Below are 19633 nucleotides of genomic sequence, written 5' to 3'. Positions count from 1 at the left end.
ACCCCCCCACACCCAGGGACCCAGGTGTCCAGGTCAGCCACACAGCACCCCATAACCCCCCCGCCAAGTGCACCCAGGCATCCTGGGACCCCCACCCAAAGGCACCCAGATGTCCAGGACCCCCCACCCAAGGACCCTGGCATCCAAGATGCCCCCCCCAAGGTCCCCAGGCACTTGGGACCCCCCACCCAAGGACTCAGGCATCCAAGATGCCCCCCACCCGGATCCCCAGGCATCCGGGACCCCCCACCCAATGACCCAGGTGTCCAGGTCAGCCCCACAGCACCCCATAACCCCTCCCCAAAGACCCAGGTGTCCGGGACCCCCCCCCAAGGCCCCAGGCGTACCGGTGGGTGTCGGGCGCGGTGACGCGGAGGGTGGCGGGGTGGCGGATGAGGCGGTCGAGGGCGCTGACGATGTCGGGGAAGCGAGGGCGGGCGTTGCGGTCGCGCTGCCAACAATCCAGCATCAGGCGGTGCAGCGCCGTGGGGCAGCGGGGCGGCGGGGGCAGCCGGTAATCCTGCTCAATGGCGTTGATCACCTTGGGGGGGGACACGCGTGCTCAGGGGACCCACGGCGGCCGGGGGGGACCCACGGCCAACTGGGTGGGACCTATGACCAACTGGGGGGACCCACAGCCAACCAGGGGGGACCCATGGTGGCCGGGTGGGACCCATGGCCAACGGGAGGGGACCCACGGTGGCCGGGAGGGACCCACGGCCAACTGGGGGGACCCATGGCGGCCGGGGGGGACCCATGGCCAACGGAAGGGGACCCACGGCCAACGGAAGGGGACCCACGGCAAACCAGGGGGGGATCCATGGTGGCCGGGGGGGACCCATGGCCAATGGAAGGGGACCCACGGTGGCCGGGGGGGGACCCACGGCCAACTGGGTGGGACCTATGGCCAACTGGGGGGACCCATGACCAACGTGGGGGGACCCACAGCAAACCAGGGGGGACCCATGGCCAACTGGGGGGACCCACGGCAAATCAGGGGGACCCACAGCCAACTGGGGGGACACATGGCCAACCGGGGGGGACCCATGGCCAACGGGGGGGACCCATGGCCAACCGGGGGGGTATCCATGGTGGCTGGGGGGGACCCATGGCCAACGGAAGGGGACCCACGGCCAACGGAAGGGGACCCACGGCCAACGGAAGGGGGGGATCCATGGTGGCCGGGGGGGACCCATGGCCAATGGAAGAGGACCCACGGTGGCCGGGGGGGACCCATGGCAAACCGGGGGGGACCCACGGCCAACTGGGTGGGACCTATGGCCAACTGGGGGGACCCATGACCAACGTGGGGGGACCCACGGCAAACCAGGGGGGACCCATGGCCAACTGGGGGGACCCACGGCAAATCGGGGGGACCCACAGCCAACTGGGGGGACACATGGCCAACCGGGGGGGACCCATGGCCAACGGGGGGGACCCATGGCCAACCGGGGGGGTATCCATGGTGGCTGGGGGGGACCCATGGCCAACGGAAGGGGACCCACGGCTGCTGGGGGGGACCCATGGCCAACAGGAGGGGACCCACGGTGGCCAGGGAGGACCCATGGCAAACCGGGGGGGACCCACGGCCAACTGGGGGGGACCCACGGCTGCCGGGGGGGACCCACAGCCAACTGGGTGTCCAGGGACCCTCTGCCCCATGGGGCACCCACATATTTGGGGGAGCCCCCACCCCACAGAGGGTCCAGGGAAGCCCCAGCCCCATGGGAGACCCAGGCGTCCAGAAGACCCCCACCCTACTGGGACCCAGGCGTTCTGGGGGGACCCGGGCGTCCGGGGGGGACCCACAGCCAACCGGGCACCCAGGGACCCTCACCCACATGTTTGGGGGAGCCCCCACCCCACAGAGGGCCCAAGGAAGCCCCAGGCCCCCCCAAACCTGCTCTGGGGGTCTCAGGTGTCCAAGGGACCCCCACCCTACTGGGACCCGGGTGTTCTGGGGGGACCTGGGCGTCTGGGGGGGACCCACGGCCAAGTGGGCACCCAGGGACCCTTACCCACATATCTGGGGGAGCCCCCACCCCACAGAGGGTCCAGGGAAGCCCTGGGGCCCCCCCAAACCCGCTCTGGGTGTTTCGGGCATCCAGGGGACCCCCACCCTACCAGGACCCAGGCGTCCGGGGGGGACCCACGGCCAAGTGGGCGCCCAGGGACCCTCACCCACATATTTGGGGGAGCCCCCACCCCACGGAGGGTCCAGGGAAGCCCCAGGCCCCCCCAAACCCACTCTGGGGGTCTCAGGCGTCCAGGGGACCCCAACCTACCGGGACCTGGGTGTTCTGGGGGGACCCAGGCGTCTGGGGGGGACCCACGGCCAACCGGGCACCCAGGGACCCTCACCGACATGTTTGGGGGAGCCCCCACCCCACGGAGGGTCCAGGGAAGCCCTGGGCCCCCCCAAACCCGCTCTGGGGGTCTCAGGCGTCCAGGGGACCCCCACCCTACCAGGGTCTGGCTGCAGCAGCTGGGCCCCTCCCAGGCTGCCGAGGGCCAAGTGCCCCCAATGACCCCTAATTACCCCTAATTACCCTAACGACCCCCAGCTGCTCCTAACGAGCTCCAGCTGCCCCCTGCCCGCACCGGGGCCCAGTGCCTGGGTCCCCAGGAGGTGGGGGGCTGAGTGGCCGGGGGGGACCCAGGGGTCCGGGGGGGACCCAGGGGGTTTACGGGGGACCCAGGCATTTGGGGGGGACCCAGGGGTCCGGGGGGGATCCACGCATCTGGGTGGGGACGCGGGTGTTCAGGGGACACTCAGGTGTCCGGGGGGGACCCAAGTGTTTGGGGGGACCCAGACATTTGGGGGGGAACCCAGGGGTCTGGGTGGGGACCCAGGTGTCTGGGTGGGACCCAGGGGTTTGGGGGGGACCCAGGCATTTGGGGGGCACCCAGGTGTCTGGGTGGGGACCCAGGTGTCTGGGGGGACCCAGGTGTCCGGAGGGGACCCAGGCATTTGGGGGGGGCCTCCTTTCCCCTCCCACCCCCTGGGAGTCCCAGGGGTCTGGGTGGGGACCCAGGTGTCTGGGTGGGACCCAGGGGTTCAGGGGGGGACCCAGGCATTTGGGGGGGGACCCCCTCTCCCCTCCCACCCCCCAGGGGTCCCAGGGCTCTGGGTGGGGACCCAGGGGTTCAGGGGGGGACCCAGGCATTTGGGGGGCACCCAGGTGTTTGGGGGGGACCCAGGGGTTCAGGGGGGGACCCAGGCATTTGGGGGGCACCCAGGTATTCGGGGGGGACCCAGGAGTTCAGGGGGGACCAAGGTGTCTGGGGGGCACCCAGGCATTCGAGGGGCACCCAGGCATTTGGGGGGGGACCCCCTTTCCCCTCCCACTCCCTGGGGGTCCCAGGGCTCTGGGTGGGGACCCAGGTGTCCAGGTGGGATCCAGGGGTTCAGGGGGGGACCCAGGCATTTGGTGGGCACCCAGGCGTTCGGGGGGCACCCAGGCGTTCGGGGGGGACCCCCTCTCCTCTCCCAGCCGCCGGGGGTCCCAGGGCTCTGGGTGGGGACCCAGGTGTCCAGGTGGGACCCAGGGGTTCAGGGGGGCACCCAGGCGTTCGGGGGGCACCCAGGCGTCTGGGTGGGCACCCAGGCGTTCGGGGGGGACCCCCTCTCCCCTCCCACCCGCCGGGGGTCCCGGGGGCGGGGGGCGACTCACATCCTGGTTGGACATGTCCCAGTACGGGCGCTCGCCGAAGGACATCACCTCCCACATGACGATGCCGTAGCTCCAGGCGTCGCTGGCCGAGGTGAACTTGCGGAAGGCGATGGCCTCCGGCGCCGTCCACCGGATCGGGATCTTCCCGCCCTGCCGACGGACGGACGGACGGGGGGATCACGGGGGATCCCGGGCGATCGGGGGGGGGGGACCCCGGCGGCTGGGAACCCACCCCCTGAGGGGCCCACATGGCGGGGGGACCCCAAACCCTTGAGGGGCCCCCACCCTGGAGAGACCCCAACCCTGGTGGGACCCCAAATTTTGAGAGACCCCAACCCTGGAGAGACCCCAACCCTGGGGGGACCCCAAATTTAGAGAGACCCCAACCCTGGTGGGACCCCAAATTTTGAGAGACCCCAACCCTGGAGAGACCCCAACCCCATTGGGACCCCAACCCCGGAGGGACCCAGAGACCTGGAGACCCCCAACCCTGGAGAGACCCCAACCCTGGTGGGACCCCAAATTTTGAGAGACCCCAACCCCGGTGGGACCCCAACCCCTTTGGGACCCAGGCATCTGGAGAACCCCAACCTTGGGGAGACACCAGCTCTGGAGAGACCCCAACCCCAGAGGGACCCCGACCCTGGAAGGACCCCAACCCCAGGGGGACCCCAACCCTTGAGAAACTCCAACCTTGGAGAGACCCCAACCCTTTTGAGACCCAGAGAGCAGGAGAACCCCAACCCTGGAGAGACCCCAACCCTGGAGAGACCCCAACCCTGGAGAACCCCAACCCCAGAGAGACCCCAACCCCAGAGGGACCCCAACCTTTTTGAGACCCAGAGATCTGGAGAACCCCAACCCCAGAGGGACCCCAACCCTACGTAGACCCAGGGACCTGGAGAACCCCAACCCTGGAGAGACCCCAACCCCAGAGGGACCCCAACCCTGGAGAGACCCCAACCCTGGAGAACCCCAACCCCAGAGGGACCCCAACTGTGGATGTACCCCAACCCTTTTGAGACCCAGAGATCCGGAGAACCCCAACCCCAGAGGGACCCCAACCCTGGAGAGACCCCAACCCTGGAGAACCCCAACCCCAGAGGGACCCCAACCCTGGAGGTACCCCAACTGTGGACGTACCCCAACCCTATTGAGACCCAGAGATCTGGAGAACCCCAACCTTGAAGAGACCCCAACCTTGAAGAGACCCCAACCCTGGAGAGATCCCTACCCCAGAGGGACTCCAACCCCAGAAGGACCCCAACCCCAGAGGGACCCCAACCCTTGAGAAACTCCAACCTTGGAGAGACCCCAACCCTTTTGAGACCCAGAGATCAGGAGAACCCCAACCTTGAAGAGACCCCAACCCTGGAGAGACCCCTACCCCAGAGGGACCCCAACCCTATGGAGACCCAGAGACCTGGAGACCCCCAACCCTGGAGAACCCCAACCCCAGAGGGACCCCAACCCTGGAGAGACCCCAACCCTGGAGAACCCCGACCCCAGAGGGACCCTGACCCCAGAGGGACCCCGACCCCAGCGCTGCCCCCATCCCCACTGAGGACCCGGGCGCCCGGGCGGCCCCCGGGGGGGGTCCTCACCAGGGAGCTGGTGTAGGTGGGGTCGGCCGAGCTCTCCTCCTCCAGGGCGCGGGACAGCCCGAAGTCAGAGACCTTGCAGACCAGCTGGGCGTCCACCAGGATGTTGCGGGCGGCCAGGTCGCGGTGCACGAAGCCGGTCTCAGCCAGGTACCGCATGCCGGCCGCGATGCCCCGCAGCATGGCCACCAGCTGCAGCGTCCCCAGCGTCCCCACCCGGCCCTGGGGGGACAGCGCAGGGGGACACGGTCACCTCGGGGTGGGGACGGGGGGGTGCTGGGTCCTCGGCGTCACTGGGGTCCCCTGCGTCTGCGGGGTCACCCGTGTCCCCCATGTCCCAAATGTCCCCCCATGTCCCCTGTGTCCCCCCATGTCCCATGGGGCACCCGTGTCCCCCATGCCCCAAATGTCCCCCCATGTCCCCTGTGTCCCCCCATGTCCCATGGGGCACCCATGTCCCCCCATGCCCCAAATGTCCCCCCACGTCCCCTGTGTCCCCCCATGGACCCCCGTATCCTATGTCCCCTGTGTTCCCCATACCCCAAAATGTCCCCCCATGTCCCCCGTGTCCCCCCATGTCCATGGGGCACCCGTGTCCCCCATGCCCCAAATGTCCCTCCAATGTCCCCCCATGTCCCCCCAATGTCCCCTCATCCCCCTGATGTCCCCATGTCCCTTCATCCCAACATCCCCATGTCCCCGCAATGTCCCCATGTTCCCCCAATGTCCCCTCATCCCCACACATCCCCCAATATCCCCAACATCCCCATGTCCCCCCAGTGTCCCCATGTCCCCCCAATGTCCCGGTGTCCCCTCATCCCCCTGACGTCCCCATGTCCCTTCATCCCAACATCCCCATGTCCCCTCATTCCCCCACATCCCCCCAATGTCCCCGTGTCCCCCGCCACCCCCGTACCCACAGGAAGGCGTTGAGGGCCCCGTTCTCCATGAACTCGGTGAGGATCATGGTGTCCCCATGTCCCCCCAATGTCCCCTCATCCCCCTGATGTCCCCATGTCCCCTCATCCCCCCAATGTCCCCATGTCCCCTCATCCCAATGTCCCCTCATCCCCCTGATGTCCCCATGTCCCCTCATCCCCCCAATGTCCCCATGTCCCCTCATCCCAATGTCCCCTCATCCCCCTGATGTCCCCATGTCCCCCCAATGTCCCCATGTCCCCCCAATGTCCCCTCATCCCCCTGATGTCCCCATGTCCCCTGATGTCCCCTCATCCCCCTGATGTCCCCATGTCCCCTCATCCCCCCAATGTCCCCATGTCCCCTGATGTCCCCTCATCCCCCTGATGTCCCCATGTCCTCTCATCCCAATGTCCCCCCAATGTCCCCATGTCCCCCCAATGTCCCCATGTCCCTCGATGTCCCCTCATCCCCCTGATGTCCCCATGTCCCCTCATCCCAATGTCCCCATGTCCCCCCAATGTCCCCATGTCCCCCAATGTCCCCTCATCCCCCTGATGTCCCCATGTCCCCCCAATGTCCCCATGTCCCCCCAATGTCCCTGTGTCCCCCGATGTCCCCACGTCCCCCCAATGTCCCCGTGTCCCCCGTACCCGCAGGAAGGCGTCGAGGGCCCCGTTCTCCATGAACTCAGTGAGGATCATGGCGGGCGCGCTGGCCGTCACCACGCCGCGCAGCCGCACCACGTTGGGGTGGGCGAACTGCCCCATGCGGGCGGCCTCCCCCAGGAAATCCCGGCGCTGCCGCTCCCCCGCGCCCCCCTTCAGCGTCTTCACCGCCACCGGCGATTCAGGGCGGCCCGGCAGCGCCAGCCGGCCCCGGCACACCTCCCCGAATTCTCCTGGGGACAGAGGGGGGGACGCGTCACCCCAGGGCCCCCCCACACCTCCCCGAATTCTCCCGGGGACGGAGGGGGGGACGCGTCACCCCAGGGGCCCCCCACGCCTCCCCGAATTCTCCTGGGGACAATGTTGGGGATGTTGACGGGGACATCGTTGGGCACAGGGATGGGCACAGGGATGGGGACAACGTTGGGGGTGCACATGGATGGGGACATCGTTGGGGACATCGTTGGGGACATCAATGAGGACATCGAGGGCAAGGACAGGGCCATCAGCGGGGATGTTGTCGGGGACGTAGATGGATGGGGACACAAATGGAGACGTGGATGGGGACATCATTGGGATTGGGGACATCAACGGGGACAGGGGCAGGTGGAGACGTAGTTTGGGACAGGGATGGGGACATTGTTGGGGACAGGGATGGGTAGAGACACAATTTGGGACAGGGATGGGGACATTGTTGGGGACAGGGATGGGTAGAGACACAATTTGGGACAGGGATGGGGACATCGTTGGGGACAGGGATGGGCAGAGACACAATTTGGGAGAGGGATGGGGACATCGTTGGGGACAGGGATGGGCAGAGACACAATTTGGGAGAGGGATGGGGACATTGTTGGGCATAGGGATGGGGACACCGTTGGGGACATCATTGGGGACAAGGATGAGAAGGACGTCACTGAGAACATGGGTGAGGACAGAAACGGGGACAGCACTGGCGACATCATTGGGGACATCTATAGGGACGTGGACGGGGCCATCATCGGGGACATGCATAGGGCTGTTGTTGGGGACTTCCATAGGGACGTTGTTGGGGACATCCATGGGGACATTGTTGGGGACATCCATAGGGACGTCGTTGGGGACACCCGTAGGGCCATTGTTGGGGACACCCATAGGGCCATCGTTGGGGACGTCCGTAGGGACGTCGTTGGGGACACCCGTAGGGCCATCATTGGGGACACCCATAGGGCCATCGTTGGGGACGTCTGTAGGGCCATCGTTGGGGACATGCGTAGGGATGTCGTTGGGGACACCCGTAGGGCCATCATTGGGGACACCCATAGGGCCATCGTTGGGGACACCCATAGGGCCATCGTTGGGGACACCCTTCGGGCCATCATTGGGGACACCCGTAGGGCCATCGTTGGGGACATCCATAGGGCCATCATTGGGGACACCTGTAGGGCCATTGTTGGGGACACCCAAAGGGCCATCGTTGGGGACATCTGTAGGGCCATCGTTGGGGACACCCGTAGGGCCATCGTTGGGGACATCCGTAGGGCCATCGTTGGGGACACCCGTAGGAACGTCATTGGGGACATCCACAGGACCATCGTTGGGAACATCCGTAGGGACGTCGTTGGAGACACCCATAGGGCCATCACTGGGGACACCCGTAGGGCCATCGTTGGTGACACCCATAGGGCCATCGTTGGGGACGTCCGTAGGGACGTCGTTGGGGACACCCGTAGGGCCATCGTTGGGGACACCCATAGGGCCATCCATGGGGCCATCCATAGGGACGTCGTTGGGGACACCCGTAGGGCCATCGTTGGGGACACACATAGGGCCATCATTGGGGACATTGCGGGGCCTGGGTTGGGGGGGTCTGGGTGGGGCCAGGGGACGTCACCTGCACCGATGACCTCCTCGATTTTGACGCAGGCGACGTCGATCTCCTGGGCGAAGTCCCTCAGGGCCACCCCGGGGTCCTCGTAGGTCAGGGGGTCGATGTACAGCTTCCCCCCTGCCACCGGCACCGGCCATCACCCACTGTCACCCGGTGTCACCCGGCGTCACCCCCCCACCCCAGGGGACGCCAGCCCCACCCTCGCCACAGTTACAGGGGACGGTGACACTGGGATGCCACCGCCGGCACCATGGGGCCACCAAAACCATCCCTGAGGGTGTGGGGACATGGGGACAGGGCCATCATCACCGTCACTGTCACCCAAGGGACGTGAGGACACCGAGGGGGTCACCATGGGGGCATGGGGACACCAAAACCATCCCTGAGGACACAGGGACAGGGCCATCATCACCGTCACCATCACCCAAGGGACGTGGAGACACCGAGGGGGTCACCATGGAGGTGTGGGGACACCAAAACCATCCCCGGGGACACGGGGACACGGCCATCGTCACCGTCACCCAAGGGACGTGGGGACACCGAGGGGGTCACCATGGAGGTGTGGGGACACCAAAACCATCCCCGGGGACATGGGGACACGGGGACAGGGCCATCGTCACCGTCACCGTCACCCAAGGGATGTGGGGACACCGAGGGGGTCACCATGGGGACATGGGGTGACCCTGGGACGCCCCGGGTGACGCCGGGTGACGCCGCGCTCACCGTGCCCCGCTGGGCGGTGGCCGTGCCGCTCCGCCGCCTCCCTGTGCCGCTGGCTGTGGCGCCTGGGGGGGACACACACACGGTGAGTGCAGCCCCCCCGGGCCCCCCCCAAACCCCTGGGACCCTCCAAAACCCCCCAGGAGGCCCCCAAGCCCCCCCAAAACCCCCTTGGATCCCCCTGAACCCCCCAGGACCTCTCGGGACCCCCAAGGGACCCCCCCCAGGACACCACTGAGCCCCCCCAGGGACCCCCAAACCCCCCCAGAGGCCCCCCAGGGATCCCCCTGGCTCCCCACCAAGCCCCCCAGGGACCCCCAAACCCCCCCAGAACCCCCCCTGAGCACCCCCAGCCCCTCCCAAGCCCCCCAGGGACCCCCAAACCCCCCCAGAACCCCCCAGAGTCCCCACCAAGACCCCCAGGGACCCCCAAACCCCCCCAGAGGCCCCCCAGGGATCCCCCTGGCTCCCCACCAAGACCCCCAGGGACCCCCAAACCCCCCCAGAACCCTCCCCGAGCACCCCTGGCTCCTCCCAAGCCCCCCAGGGACCCCCAAACCCCCCAGAGTCCCCACCAAGACCCCCAGGGATCCCCAAACCCCCCAGAGACCCTCCAACCCCTCCCAAGCACCCCAGGGACCCCCAAAACCCTTCGGAACGCCCCCCCGGCCCCACCCAAGCCCCCCAGGGCCCCCCAAACCCCCCCAGCCCCCCTCACCTGAAGCAGAGCAGGGTCCCCGCGAGCAGCGCCAGCACCAGGAGCCCCCCCACGGCCGCAGCCCCCGCCACCAGCCCCCCGTGCTCCCCTCGGGACCCCTCTGCGGGCAGCCGGCGGCTGTCAGTGCCGGGGGTCCCGGTACGGGGGCGCGGGGGGTTTGGGGGGGGTCCCAGGGGGGTTATAACAGGGGATCGGGGGGCCCAGGGGGATCTTGGAGGGGTTATGGGGGTCCCAAGGGGTCAGGGGGGTCCCAGGGGGGGTCCTGGGGGGGTTATGGGGTCCCAGGGGGTCCCAGAGGCGTTACGGGGGGTCCAGGGGGTCAGGATGGTCCCAGGGTGGGTCCCAGAGGGGTTATGGGGGGTCCCAGAGGGGTTACGGGGTCCCAGGGCGTCAGGGGGATCAGGGGGGGTCCCAGAGCGGTCAGGGGGGTCCAGGGGGGGTCCCGGGGGGTCCAGGGGGGTCCCAGGTGGTCCCAAAGGGGTCAGGGGAGTCCTGGGGGGGGATCCTGGAGGGACCATGGGGGGTTCCCAGGGGGTCCCAGGGGCATTGTGGGGGTCAGGGGGGTCCCAGGGGACTGGGGGGGGGGCTCAGAAGACCGTGGGGGGGGATACTGCAGGGGGTGCCCAATATTTTGGGGGGCCCAGGGGAGTGTGTGGGTCCCAAGAGGGTTTTGGGGGGGCCTGGGAGGGGTTGGGGAGGAGTTTGGGGCTCCCAGGTGGTTTGGGGGGCGTTGGGGGGGGGTTGGAGGGGTCCTGGGGGATTGGGGGGTCCCGGGGAGGGTTGGGGGGGTTTGGGGGTGCAGGGGGGCTTGGGGGGGGCTCACCAGCGCCCTGGGTGGTGACGGCGGTCTCGGGGCCGAAGTCCCCGTAACCGGCTTCGGAGCGGGGCGCGGACCCGCACCCCGTAGAGCCCCCCCCGGCGCAGCCCCCCCCAGCTCCGCCCGCGGCGCCAGCACCTTCAGGAACATGGGGGGGCCCTCGCCCCCCCCCACCTGCGGGGGTCAGAGCCCCCCCCCCCTCGACCCAGGACCCCCCAATACCCCCCCCCAGCCCCCCCCAAGCTCCCCAGGGACCCCTGCTGTCCCTTGGGACCCCTCCAAGACCCCCCCCAGCACCCCCCAAATACCCCCTGAACCCCCCAAAAGCCCCCCCGGGTCCCCCCAGTGTCTCTTGGGACCCCCAAATGCCCCCCAGGACCCCCCCAAACGCCCCTCATGCCCTCCCAATGTCTCTTGGGACCCCCCCAAAACGCCCCCCAGGACCCCCCAAATGCCCCCCAGGACCCCCCAATGTCTCTTGGGACCCCCCAAATGCCCCCCAGGATTCCCCAAACGCCCCTGAGGGCCTCCCAGTGTCTCTTGGGACCCCCCAAATGCCCCGCAGGACCCCCCAAACACCCTCCAGGACCCCCCAATGTCCCTTGGGACCCCCCAAATGCCCCCAGGACTCCCCAAACGTCCCCCAGTGTCTCTTGGGACCCCTCAAACGCCCCCCCCAGGACTCCCCAGTGTCTCTTGGGACCCCCCCAAATGCCCCCAGGACTCCCCAAACGTCCCCCAGTGTCTCTTGGGACCCCCCCAAACGCCCCCCCAGGACTCCCCAGTGTCTCTTGGGACCCCCCCCAAACGCCCCCCAGGACCCCCCAATGTCCTTTGGGACCCCCCAAATGCCCCCCAGGACCCCCCAATGTCCCTTGGGACCCCCTCGATGCCCCCCGGCCCCCCTCACCTTCTCGTAGTACTTGACCTCGTAGTCAAGGACGTGGCTCCCTGGGGGGGCCGGGGGGGGCGTTGGCCACGACAGCGTCACCCCCGTGGGGGGACCCCCCGATCCGGACCACGTCGTACACCGGCAGCGGCACTGCGGGGGGGGACGGGGGACAGGGGGGTCACGGGGGTCCCAGGGGGGTCCCAGGGTGGGTGACAGGGTCCTGGGGGGCTCCTGGGGAGGCTTTGGGGTCCCAGAGAGGTTTAGGGGGTCCTGGGGTGGGTTAGGGTGGTCCCAGGGCAGGTTAGGAGGGTCCCAGGCTGTTTAGGGGGGGTCCAGGTCAGGTTTGGGGTCCCAGGGTGGTTTAGGGGGTCCCAGGGCAGATTAGGGGGGTCCCAGGGCGGCTTAGGGGGTCCCAGGTCAGGTTTGGGTGTCCCAGGGTGGGTTTGGGGGTCCCAGAGCATTTTAGGGGGCCGCAGGTCAGGTTTGGGTGTCCAGGTCAGGTTTGGGGTCCCAGGGTGGTTTAGGGGGGGTCCCAGGTCAGGTTTGGGGGTCCCAGGGTGGATTTGTGGATGTCCCAGGGTGGGTTTGGGGTCCCAGAGCATTTTAGGGGGTCCCAGGTGAGGTTTGGGGGTCCCAGGGTGGGTTTGGGGATGCCCCAGGGTGGGTTTGGGGTCCCAGAGCATTTTAGGGGGTCCCAGGTGAGGTTTGGGGGTCCCAGGGTGGGTTTGGGGGGGTCCCAGGTCAGCTTTGGGGGTCCCAGGTTGGTTTAGGGGGGGTCCCAGGTCAGGTTTGGGTGTCCCAGGGTGGGTTTGGGGGGGGTCCCAGGTCAGCTTTGGGGGTCCCAGGGTGGGTTTGGGGGTCCCAGAACATTTTAGGGGGTCCCAGGTCAGGTTTGGGTATCCCAGCGTGGGTTTGGGGGGTCCCAGGGTGGGTTTGGGGGGGGGGGCAAGTCAGCTTTGGGGGTCCCAGGGTGGGTTTGGGGGTCCCAAAGCATTTTAGGGGGTCCCAGGGTGGGTTTGGGTTGTCCCAGGGTGGGTTTGGGGGTCCCAGAACATTTTAGGGGGTCCCAGGTCAGGTTTGGGTATCCCAGCATGGTTTTGGGGGTCCCAGGGTGGGTTTGGGGGGGGGCCAAGTCAGCTTTGGGAGTCCCAGGGTGCGTTTGGGGGTCCCAGAACATTTTAGGGGGTCCAGGGTGGGTTTGGGGGTCCCAGAGCATTTTAGGGGGTCCCAGGTCAGGTTTGGGTGTCCCAGGTCAGGTTTGGGGGTCCCAGGGTGGGTTTGGGGGGGTCCCAGGTCAGCTTTGGGGGACCCAGGGTGGTTTAGGGGGGGTCCCAGGGTGGTTTTGGGGATGTCCCAGGGTGGGTTTGGGGGTCCCAGAACATTTTAGGGGGTCCCAGGTCAGCTTTGGGTGTCCCAGGGTGGGTTTGGGGATGTCCCAGGTCAGCTTTGGGGGTCCCAGGGTGGTTTTAGGGGGGTCCCAGGTCAGGTTTCGGGGTCCCAGGGTGGGTTTGGGGGTCCCAGAGCATTTTAGGGGGTCCCAGGGTGGGTTTGGGTGTCCCAGGGTGGGTTTGGGGGGGTCCCAGGTCAGCTTTGGGTGTCCCAGGGTGGGTTTGGGGGGGGGTCCCAGGTCAGCTTTGGGGGTCCCAGGGTGGTTTAGGGGGGGTCCCAGGTCAGGTTTCGGGGTCCCAGGGTGGGTTTGGGTGTCCCAGGGTGGGTTTGGGGGGGTCCCAGGTCAGCTTTGGGGGTCCCAGGGTGGTTTAGGGGGGTCCCAGGTCAGGTTTGGGGGTCCCAGGGTGGGTTTGGGGGGGTCCCAGGTCAGCTTTGGGTGTCCCAGGGTGGGTTTGGGGGGGGTCCCAGGTCAGCTTTGGGGGTCCCAGGGTGGTTTTGGGGGTCCGTGCCCCCCCCCCATCCTCTCACCGTCCTTGGTGGTGGTGACATTGACCTCCTCCCCGGGGGGCGGGTGGGGGCTGAGGTGGGAGACGCCGTTGCGGGCGGTGACGGTGAAGGTGTAGGTGACGTAGGGCCGAAGGCCGGTGACGGTGACGCCGTGGCCCCGCAGCCCGGCGGTGCCGGGGGAGAAGGCGAGGCGGGCGCAGGGGCCGCAGGGCGCCCGTTCGGGGCAGGCCCGGCACCCCACGGCGTAGGTCAGGTCGGAGCGACCCCCCACGTCTCGGGGGGTGCTCCACTCCAAACGCACCCCGGAGCCGTTCAGCCGGGCCACCACGCTGCGGGGGGCCGAGGGGGGGGCTGGGGGGGCAGAGCGGGGGTCAGCACCCATAGGGATGGGAGATTGGGGGGCTGGGGGCTGTAAACTGCCCCCCCCACCCCCCACCCCCCAAAACGATGGGTGCGGGTATCCGGGCACCCCCAACCCACCCACACCTGCGGACACAGGCGTCCGGGTGCCCCGTCCCCCAAAAATCCAGGGACCCGGGTGCCCGGGCACCCCATTACCCCCCACCCAAGGGACCCAGGCATCTGGGCACCCCATTTCCCAAAAATCCATGGACCCAGGTGTCTGGGCACCCCATTTCCCAAAAATCCATGGACCTGGGCATCCGGGCACCCCGTTACCCCCCACCCAAGGGATCCAAGCATCTGAGCACCCCGTTACAACCCCACCCAAGAGACCCAGGTGTCCGGGCACCCCCATCTCCCAAAAATCTATGGACCCAGGTGTCCGGGCACCCCATTACCCCCCACCCAAGGGACCCAGGCGCCCGGGCACCCCTGTCTCCCAAAAATCCATGGATCCAGGCACCCCGTCTCCCCCCACCCAAGGGACCCAGGCATCTGGGCACCCATTTCCCAAAAATCCATGGACCCAGGTGTCCGGGCACCCCATCTCCCCCCACCCAAGGGGCCCAGGTGTCTGGACACCCCTGTCTCCCAAAAATCCATGGATCCGGGCACCCCATCTCCCCCCACCCAAGGGACCCAGGTGTCCAGGCACCGCATCTCCCCCCACCCAAGGGACCCAGGCATCCAGGCACCCCGTCTCCCAAAAATCCATGGACCCAGGTGTCCGGGCACCCCGTCTCCCCCCACCCAAGGGACCCAGGCATCTGGGCACCCATTTCCCAAAAATCCATGGACCCAGGTGTCCGGGCACCCCATCTCCCCCCACCCAAGGGGCCCAGGTGTCTGGACACCCCTGTCTCCCAAAAATCCATGGATCCAGGCACCCCATCTCCCCACACCCAAGGGACCCAGGCATCTGGGCACCCATTTCCCAAAAACCCACGGACCCAGGTGTCTGGGCACCCCATTACCCCCCACCCAAGGGACCCATGCGCCTGGGCACCCCTGTCTCCCAAAAATCCATGGATCCAGGCACCCCATCTCCCCACACCCAAGGGACCCAAGCATCTGAGCACCTCATCTCCCCCCACCCAAGGGATCCAAGCATCTGGGCACCCCATCTCCCAAAAATCCATGGATCCAGGCACCCCGTCTCCCCCCCACCCAAGGGACCCAGGCGCCCGGGCACCCCATTTCCCAAAAATCCATGGACCCAGGTGTCTGAGCACCCCAACTCCCCCCACCCAAGGGACCCAGGCAGCCAGGCACCCCATTTCCCAAAAATCCATGGACCCAGGCATCCTGGCACCCCGTCTCCCCCCACCCAAGGGACCCAGGCATCCAGGCACCCCGTCTCCCAAAAATCCATGACCCAGGTGTCCCGGCACCCTGTTACCCCCCACCCAAGGGGCCCAGGTGTCCAGGCACCCCATTTCCCAAAAACCCACGGACCCAGGTGTCTGGGCACCCCATTACCCCCCACCCAAGGGACCCAGGCGCCCGGGCACCCCTGTCTCCCAAAAATCCATGGATCCAGGCACCCCGTCTCCCCCCACCCAAGGGACCCAGGCATCTGGGCACCCATTTCCCAAAAATCCATGGACCCAGGTGTCCGGGCACCCCATCTCCCCCCACCCAAGGGGCCCAGGTGTCTGGACACCCCTGTCTCCCAAAAATCCATGGATCCGGGCACCCCATCTCCCCCACCCAAGGGACCCAGGTGTCCAGGCACCGCATCTCCCCCCACCCAAGGGACCCAGGCATCCAGGCACCCCGTCTCCCAAAAATCCATGGACCCAGGTGTCCCGCACCCCGTTACCCCCCACCCAAGGGGCCCAGGTGTCCGGGCACCCCATTTCCCCCCACCCAAGGGGCCCAGGCATCCAGGCACCCCATTTCCCAAAAACCCACGGACCCAGGTGTCTGGGCACCCCATTACCCCCCACCCAAGGGACCCATGCGCCTGGGCACCCCTGTCTCCCAAAAATCCATGGATCCAGGCACCCCATCTCCCCCCACCCAAGGGACCCAGGCGCCCGGGCACCCCATTTCCCAAAAATCCATGGACCCAGGCATCCGGGCACCCCGTCTCCCCCCACCCATGGGCCCCGGTTCCCGAGCCCGCCGCCCCCACCCGCGGGTGCTGACCGGAGCAGCGCTGCGCGGGCCCCTCGCCGGGGGCGCGGTAGAAGCCGGGGCGGCAGGGGCAGGCGGCGGCGCCGGGGGCCAGGGCCTGGCTGAACTGGGGGCAGGGCTCGCACCGCCCCCCCCCCGCCTCCGCCTTGAAGGTTTCGGGGGTGCAGGCTGGGGGGGGAGGGGAGGGGAAAGGGGGGGTGACACGGGGACCCCCGCCTCCGCCGAGCTGCCTGCCCCTGCCCCGCTGCGCCCCACGGCACCCCCAGCCCTGCCCCATGGCACCCCATGGCACCCCCCCAGCCCCACAGCACCCACAGCACCCCCAATCCTTCCTCATTGCACCCCCAATCCTGCCCCACAGCACCCCATGGCACCCCCCCCAGCACCCCCCTCAGCCCCACAGCACCCCCAACCCTTCCCCATTGCACCCCATGGCACCCCCAGCCCCACTGTGCACCCCATTGCACCCCCCCAGCCCCATTGCACCCTATGGCACCCCCAATCCTTCCCCACGGCACCCCCCAGCCCCCATGGCACCCCATGGCACCTCCAATCCTTCCCCATGGCACCCCATGGCACCCCCAATCCTTCCCCATTGCATCCCCCAGCCCCATGGCACCCCATGGCACCCCCAATCCTTCCCCACGGCACCCCCCCAGCCCCATGGCACCCCCAATCCTTCCCCATGGCACCCCATGGCACCCCCAATCCTTCCCCATTGCACCCCCCCAGCCCCATGGCACCCCATGGCACCCCCCAATCCTTCCCCACGGCACCCCCCCAGCCCCATGGCACCCCCAATCCTTCCCCATTGCATCCCCCCAGCCCCATTGCACCCCATGGCACCCCCAATCCTTCCCCACGGCACCCCCCCAGCCCCATGGCACCTCCAATCCTTCCCCATGGCACCCCATGGCACCCCCAATCCTTCCCCATTGCACCCCCCCAGCCCCATGGCACCCCATGGCACCCCCAATCCTTCCCCACGGCACCCCCCCAGCCCCATGGCACCCCCAATCCTTCCCCATTGCATCCCCCCAGCCCCATTGCACCCCATGGCACCCCCAATCCTTCCCCACGGCACCCCCCCAGCCCCATGGCACCTCCAATCCTTCCCCACGGCACCCCATGGCACCCCCAATCCTTCCCCATTGCACCCCCCCAGCCCCATGGCACCCCATGGCACCCCCAATCCTTCCCCACGGCACCCCCCCAGCCCCATGGCACCCCCAATCCTTCCCCATGGCACCCCATGGCACCTCCAATCCTTCCCCATTGCACCCCCCCAGCCCCATGGCACCCCATGGCACCCCCCAATCCTTCCCCACGGCACCCCCCCAGCCCCATGGCACCCCCAATCCTTCCCCATGGCACCCCATGGCACCCCCAATCCTTCCCCATTGCACCCCCCCAGCCCCATGGCACCCCCATGGCACCCCCAATCCTTCCCCCCGGCACCCCCCCAGCCCCATGGCACCCCAATCCTTCCCCATTGCATCCCCCCAGCCCCATTGCACCCCATGGCACCCCCAATCCTTCCCCACGGCACCCCCCCAGCCCCATGGCACCCCCAATCCTTCCCCATGGCACCCCATGGCACCCCCCAATCCTTCCCCATTGCACCCCCCCAGCCCCATGGCACCCCATGGCACCCCCAATCCTTCCCCACGGCACCCCCCCAGCCCCATGGCACCCCCAATCCTTCCCCATGGCACCCCATGGCACCCCCAATCCTTCCCCATTGCACCCCCACAGCCCCATGGCACCCCATGGCACCTCCAATCCTTCCCCACGGCACCCCCCCCAGCCCCATGGCACCCCCAATCCTTCCCCATTGCATCCCCCCAGCCCCATGGCACCCCATGGCACCCCCAATCCTTCCCCACGGCACCCCCCCAGCCCCATGGCACCCCCAATCCTTCCCCATGGCACCCCCAATCCTTCCCCATTGCACCCCCACAGCCCCATGGCACCCCATGGCACCTCCAATCCTTCCCCACGGCACCCCCCCAGCCCCATGGCACCCCCAATCCTTCCCCATGGCACCCCATGGCACCCCCAATCCTTCCCCATTGCACCCCCACAGCCCCATGGCACCCCATGGCACCTCCAATCCTTCCCCACGGCACCCCCCCCAGCCCCATGGCACCCCCAATCCTTCCCCATTGCATCCCCCCAGCCCCATGGCACCCCATGGCACCCCCAATCCTTCCCCACGGCACCCCCCCAGCCCCATGGCACCCCCAATCCTTCCCCATGGCACCCCCAATCCTTCCCCATTGCACCCCCACAGCCCCATGGCACCCCATGGCACCTCCAATCCTTCCCCACGGCACCCCCCCAGCCCCATGGCACCCCCAATCCTTCCCCATGGCACCCCATGGCACCCCCAATCCTTCCCCATTGCATCCCCCCAGCCCCATGGCACCCCATGGCACCTCCAATCCTTCCCCACGGCACCCCCCCAGCCCCATGGCACCCCCAATCCTTCCCCATGGCACCCCATGGCACCCCCAATCCTTCCCCATTGCACCCCCCCAGCCCCATGGCACCCCATGGCACCTCCAATCCTTCCCCACGGCACCCCCCCAGCCCCATGGCACCCCCCAATCCTGCCCCATTGCACCCCCAATCCTTCCCCATTGCACCCCCCGGCACCCCCAATCCTTCCCCACGGCACCCCCCCAGCGCCACGGCACCCCCAATCCTTCCCCACGGCACCCCCCCAGCCCCACGGCACCCCCCAACTCACCGCGACAGCCCAGCCCCGCGTCGGGCTCCCTGCCGGGGCCGCAGACGCAGCCCTGGGCGGGGGGCTCGGCCCAGCGCCCGTCCTCCCGGCAGTACATGACGGGCGCGCCGGCGCCCACGGGCACGGCCCCGTCCAGGCAGCGCCCGGCCACCGCCGCCACCAGCTCCCGCGGCACGGTGGCGGGGAAGCGCGCCAGGCGCGCCGTCACCTCGGGGCAGCGCTGGAAGTACAGGCGGACGGAGAGCAGCGCCATGCAGGCCCCCAAATCTTGGAAAGCCAAATAAAAACCGGCGCGGCTCAGCGGGCCCAACCGCAACGTTTTGCGGTTCACCCGGCCCCGCCGGCCGCCCGCCGCCGCCGCCGCTCGCCGGCCGGCGCGAGAGGTGCTCGGCCGCCACCGTGTCCACCTTGACGTAGGGGTTCTCCATCCAGGGCGGCGACAGCGCCGTCGCCGTGTCGGCGTCGGCCTCGTGGTAAAAGACGTTGAAGGTTTCTTTGCAGGGGCGGGGGGAGGGCGGGGCGGGGCTGCGGCGGGGGCGGGGGGCGGCGGGACCCTCGGCGGGGCCGTT

The 19633-nt window shown here is 68.4% G+C and overlaps 1 protein-coding gene across 1 annotated transcript in view; it reads right to left on the bottom strand.

The window, feature by feature from the left end:
• EPHB4 (EPH receptor B4) overlaps positions 1–19633 on the bottom strand; it is a 31377-nt gene that overhangs the window by 1490 nt on the left and 10254 nt on the right. Inside the window, 14 exon segments of the mRNA XM_075725512.1 lie at positions 348–541; positions 3675–3824; positions 5279–5497; positions 6847–7094; positions 8732–8845; positions 10990–11050; positions 11052–11096; positions 11098–11157; positions 11894–11984; positions 11986–12025; positions 13793–14149; positions 16355–16480; positions 19065–19437; positions 19439–19589. Of these exon segments, the coding sequence (XP_075581627.1) occupies positions 348–541; positions 3675–3824; positions 5279–5497; positions 6847–7094; positions 8732–8845; positions 10990–11050; positions 11052–11096; positions 11098–11157; positions 11894–11984; positions 11986–12025; positions 13793–14149; positions 16355–16480; positions 19065–19437; positions 19439–19589 (2229 nt within the window).

Source organism: Pelecanus crispus, chromosome 32 (genome assembly GCF_030463565.1).
Source record: "Pelecanus crispus isolate bPelCri1 chromosome 32, bPelCri1.pri, whole genome shotgun sequence".
Lineage (NCBI taxonomy): Eukaryota > Metazoa > Chordata > Aves > Pelecaniformes > Pelecanidae > Pelecanus > Pelecanus crispus.
The sequence above is the reverse complement of the archived record's forward strand: the minus strand, read 5'-3'. Positions and strand labels throughout refer to the sequence as shown.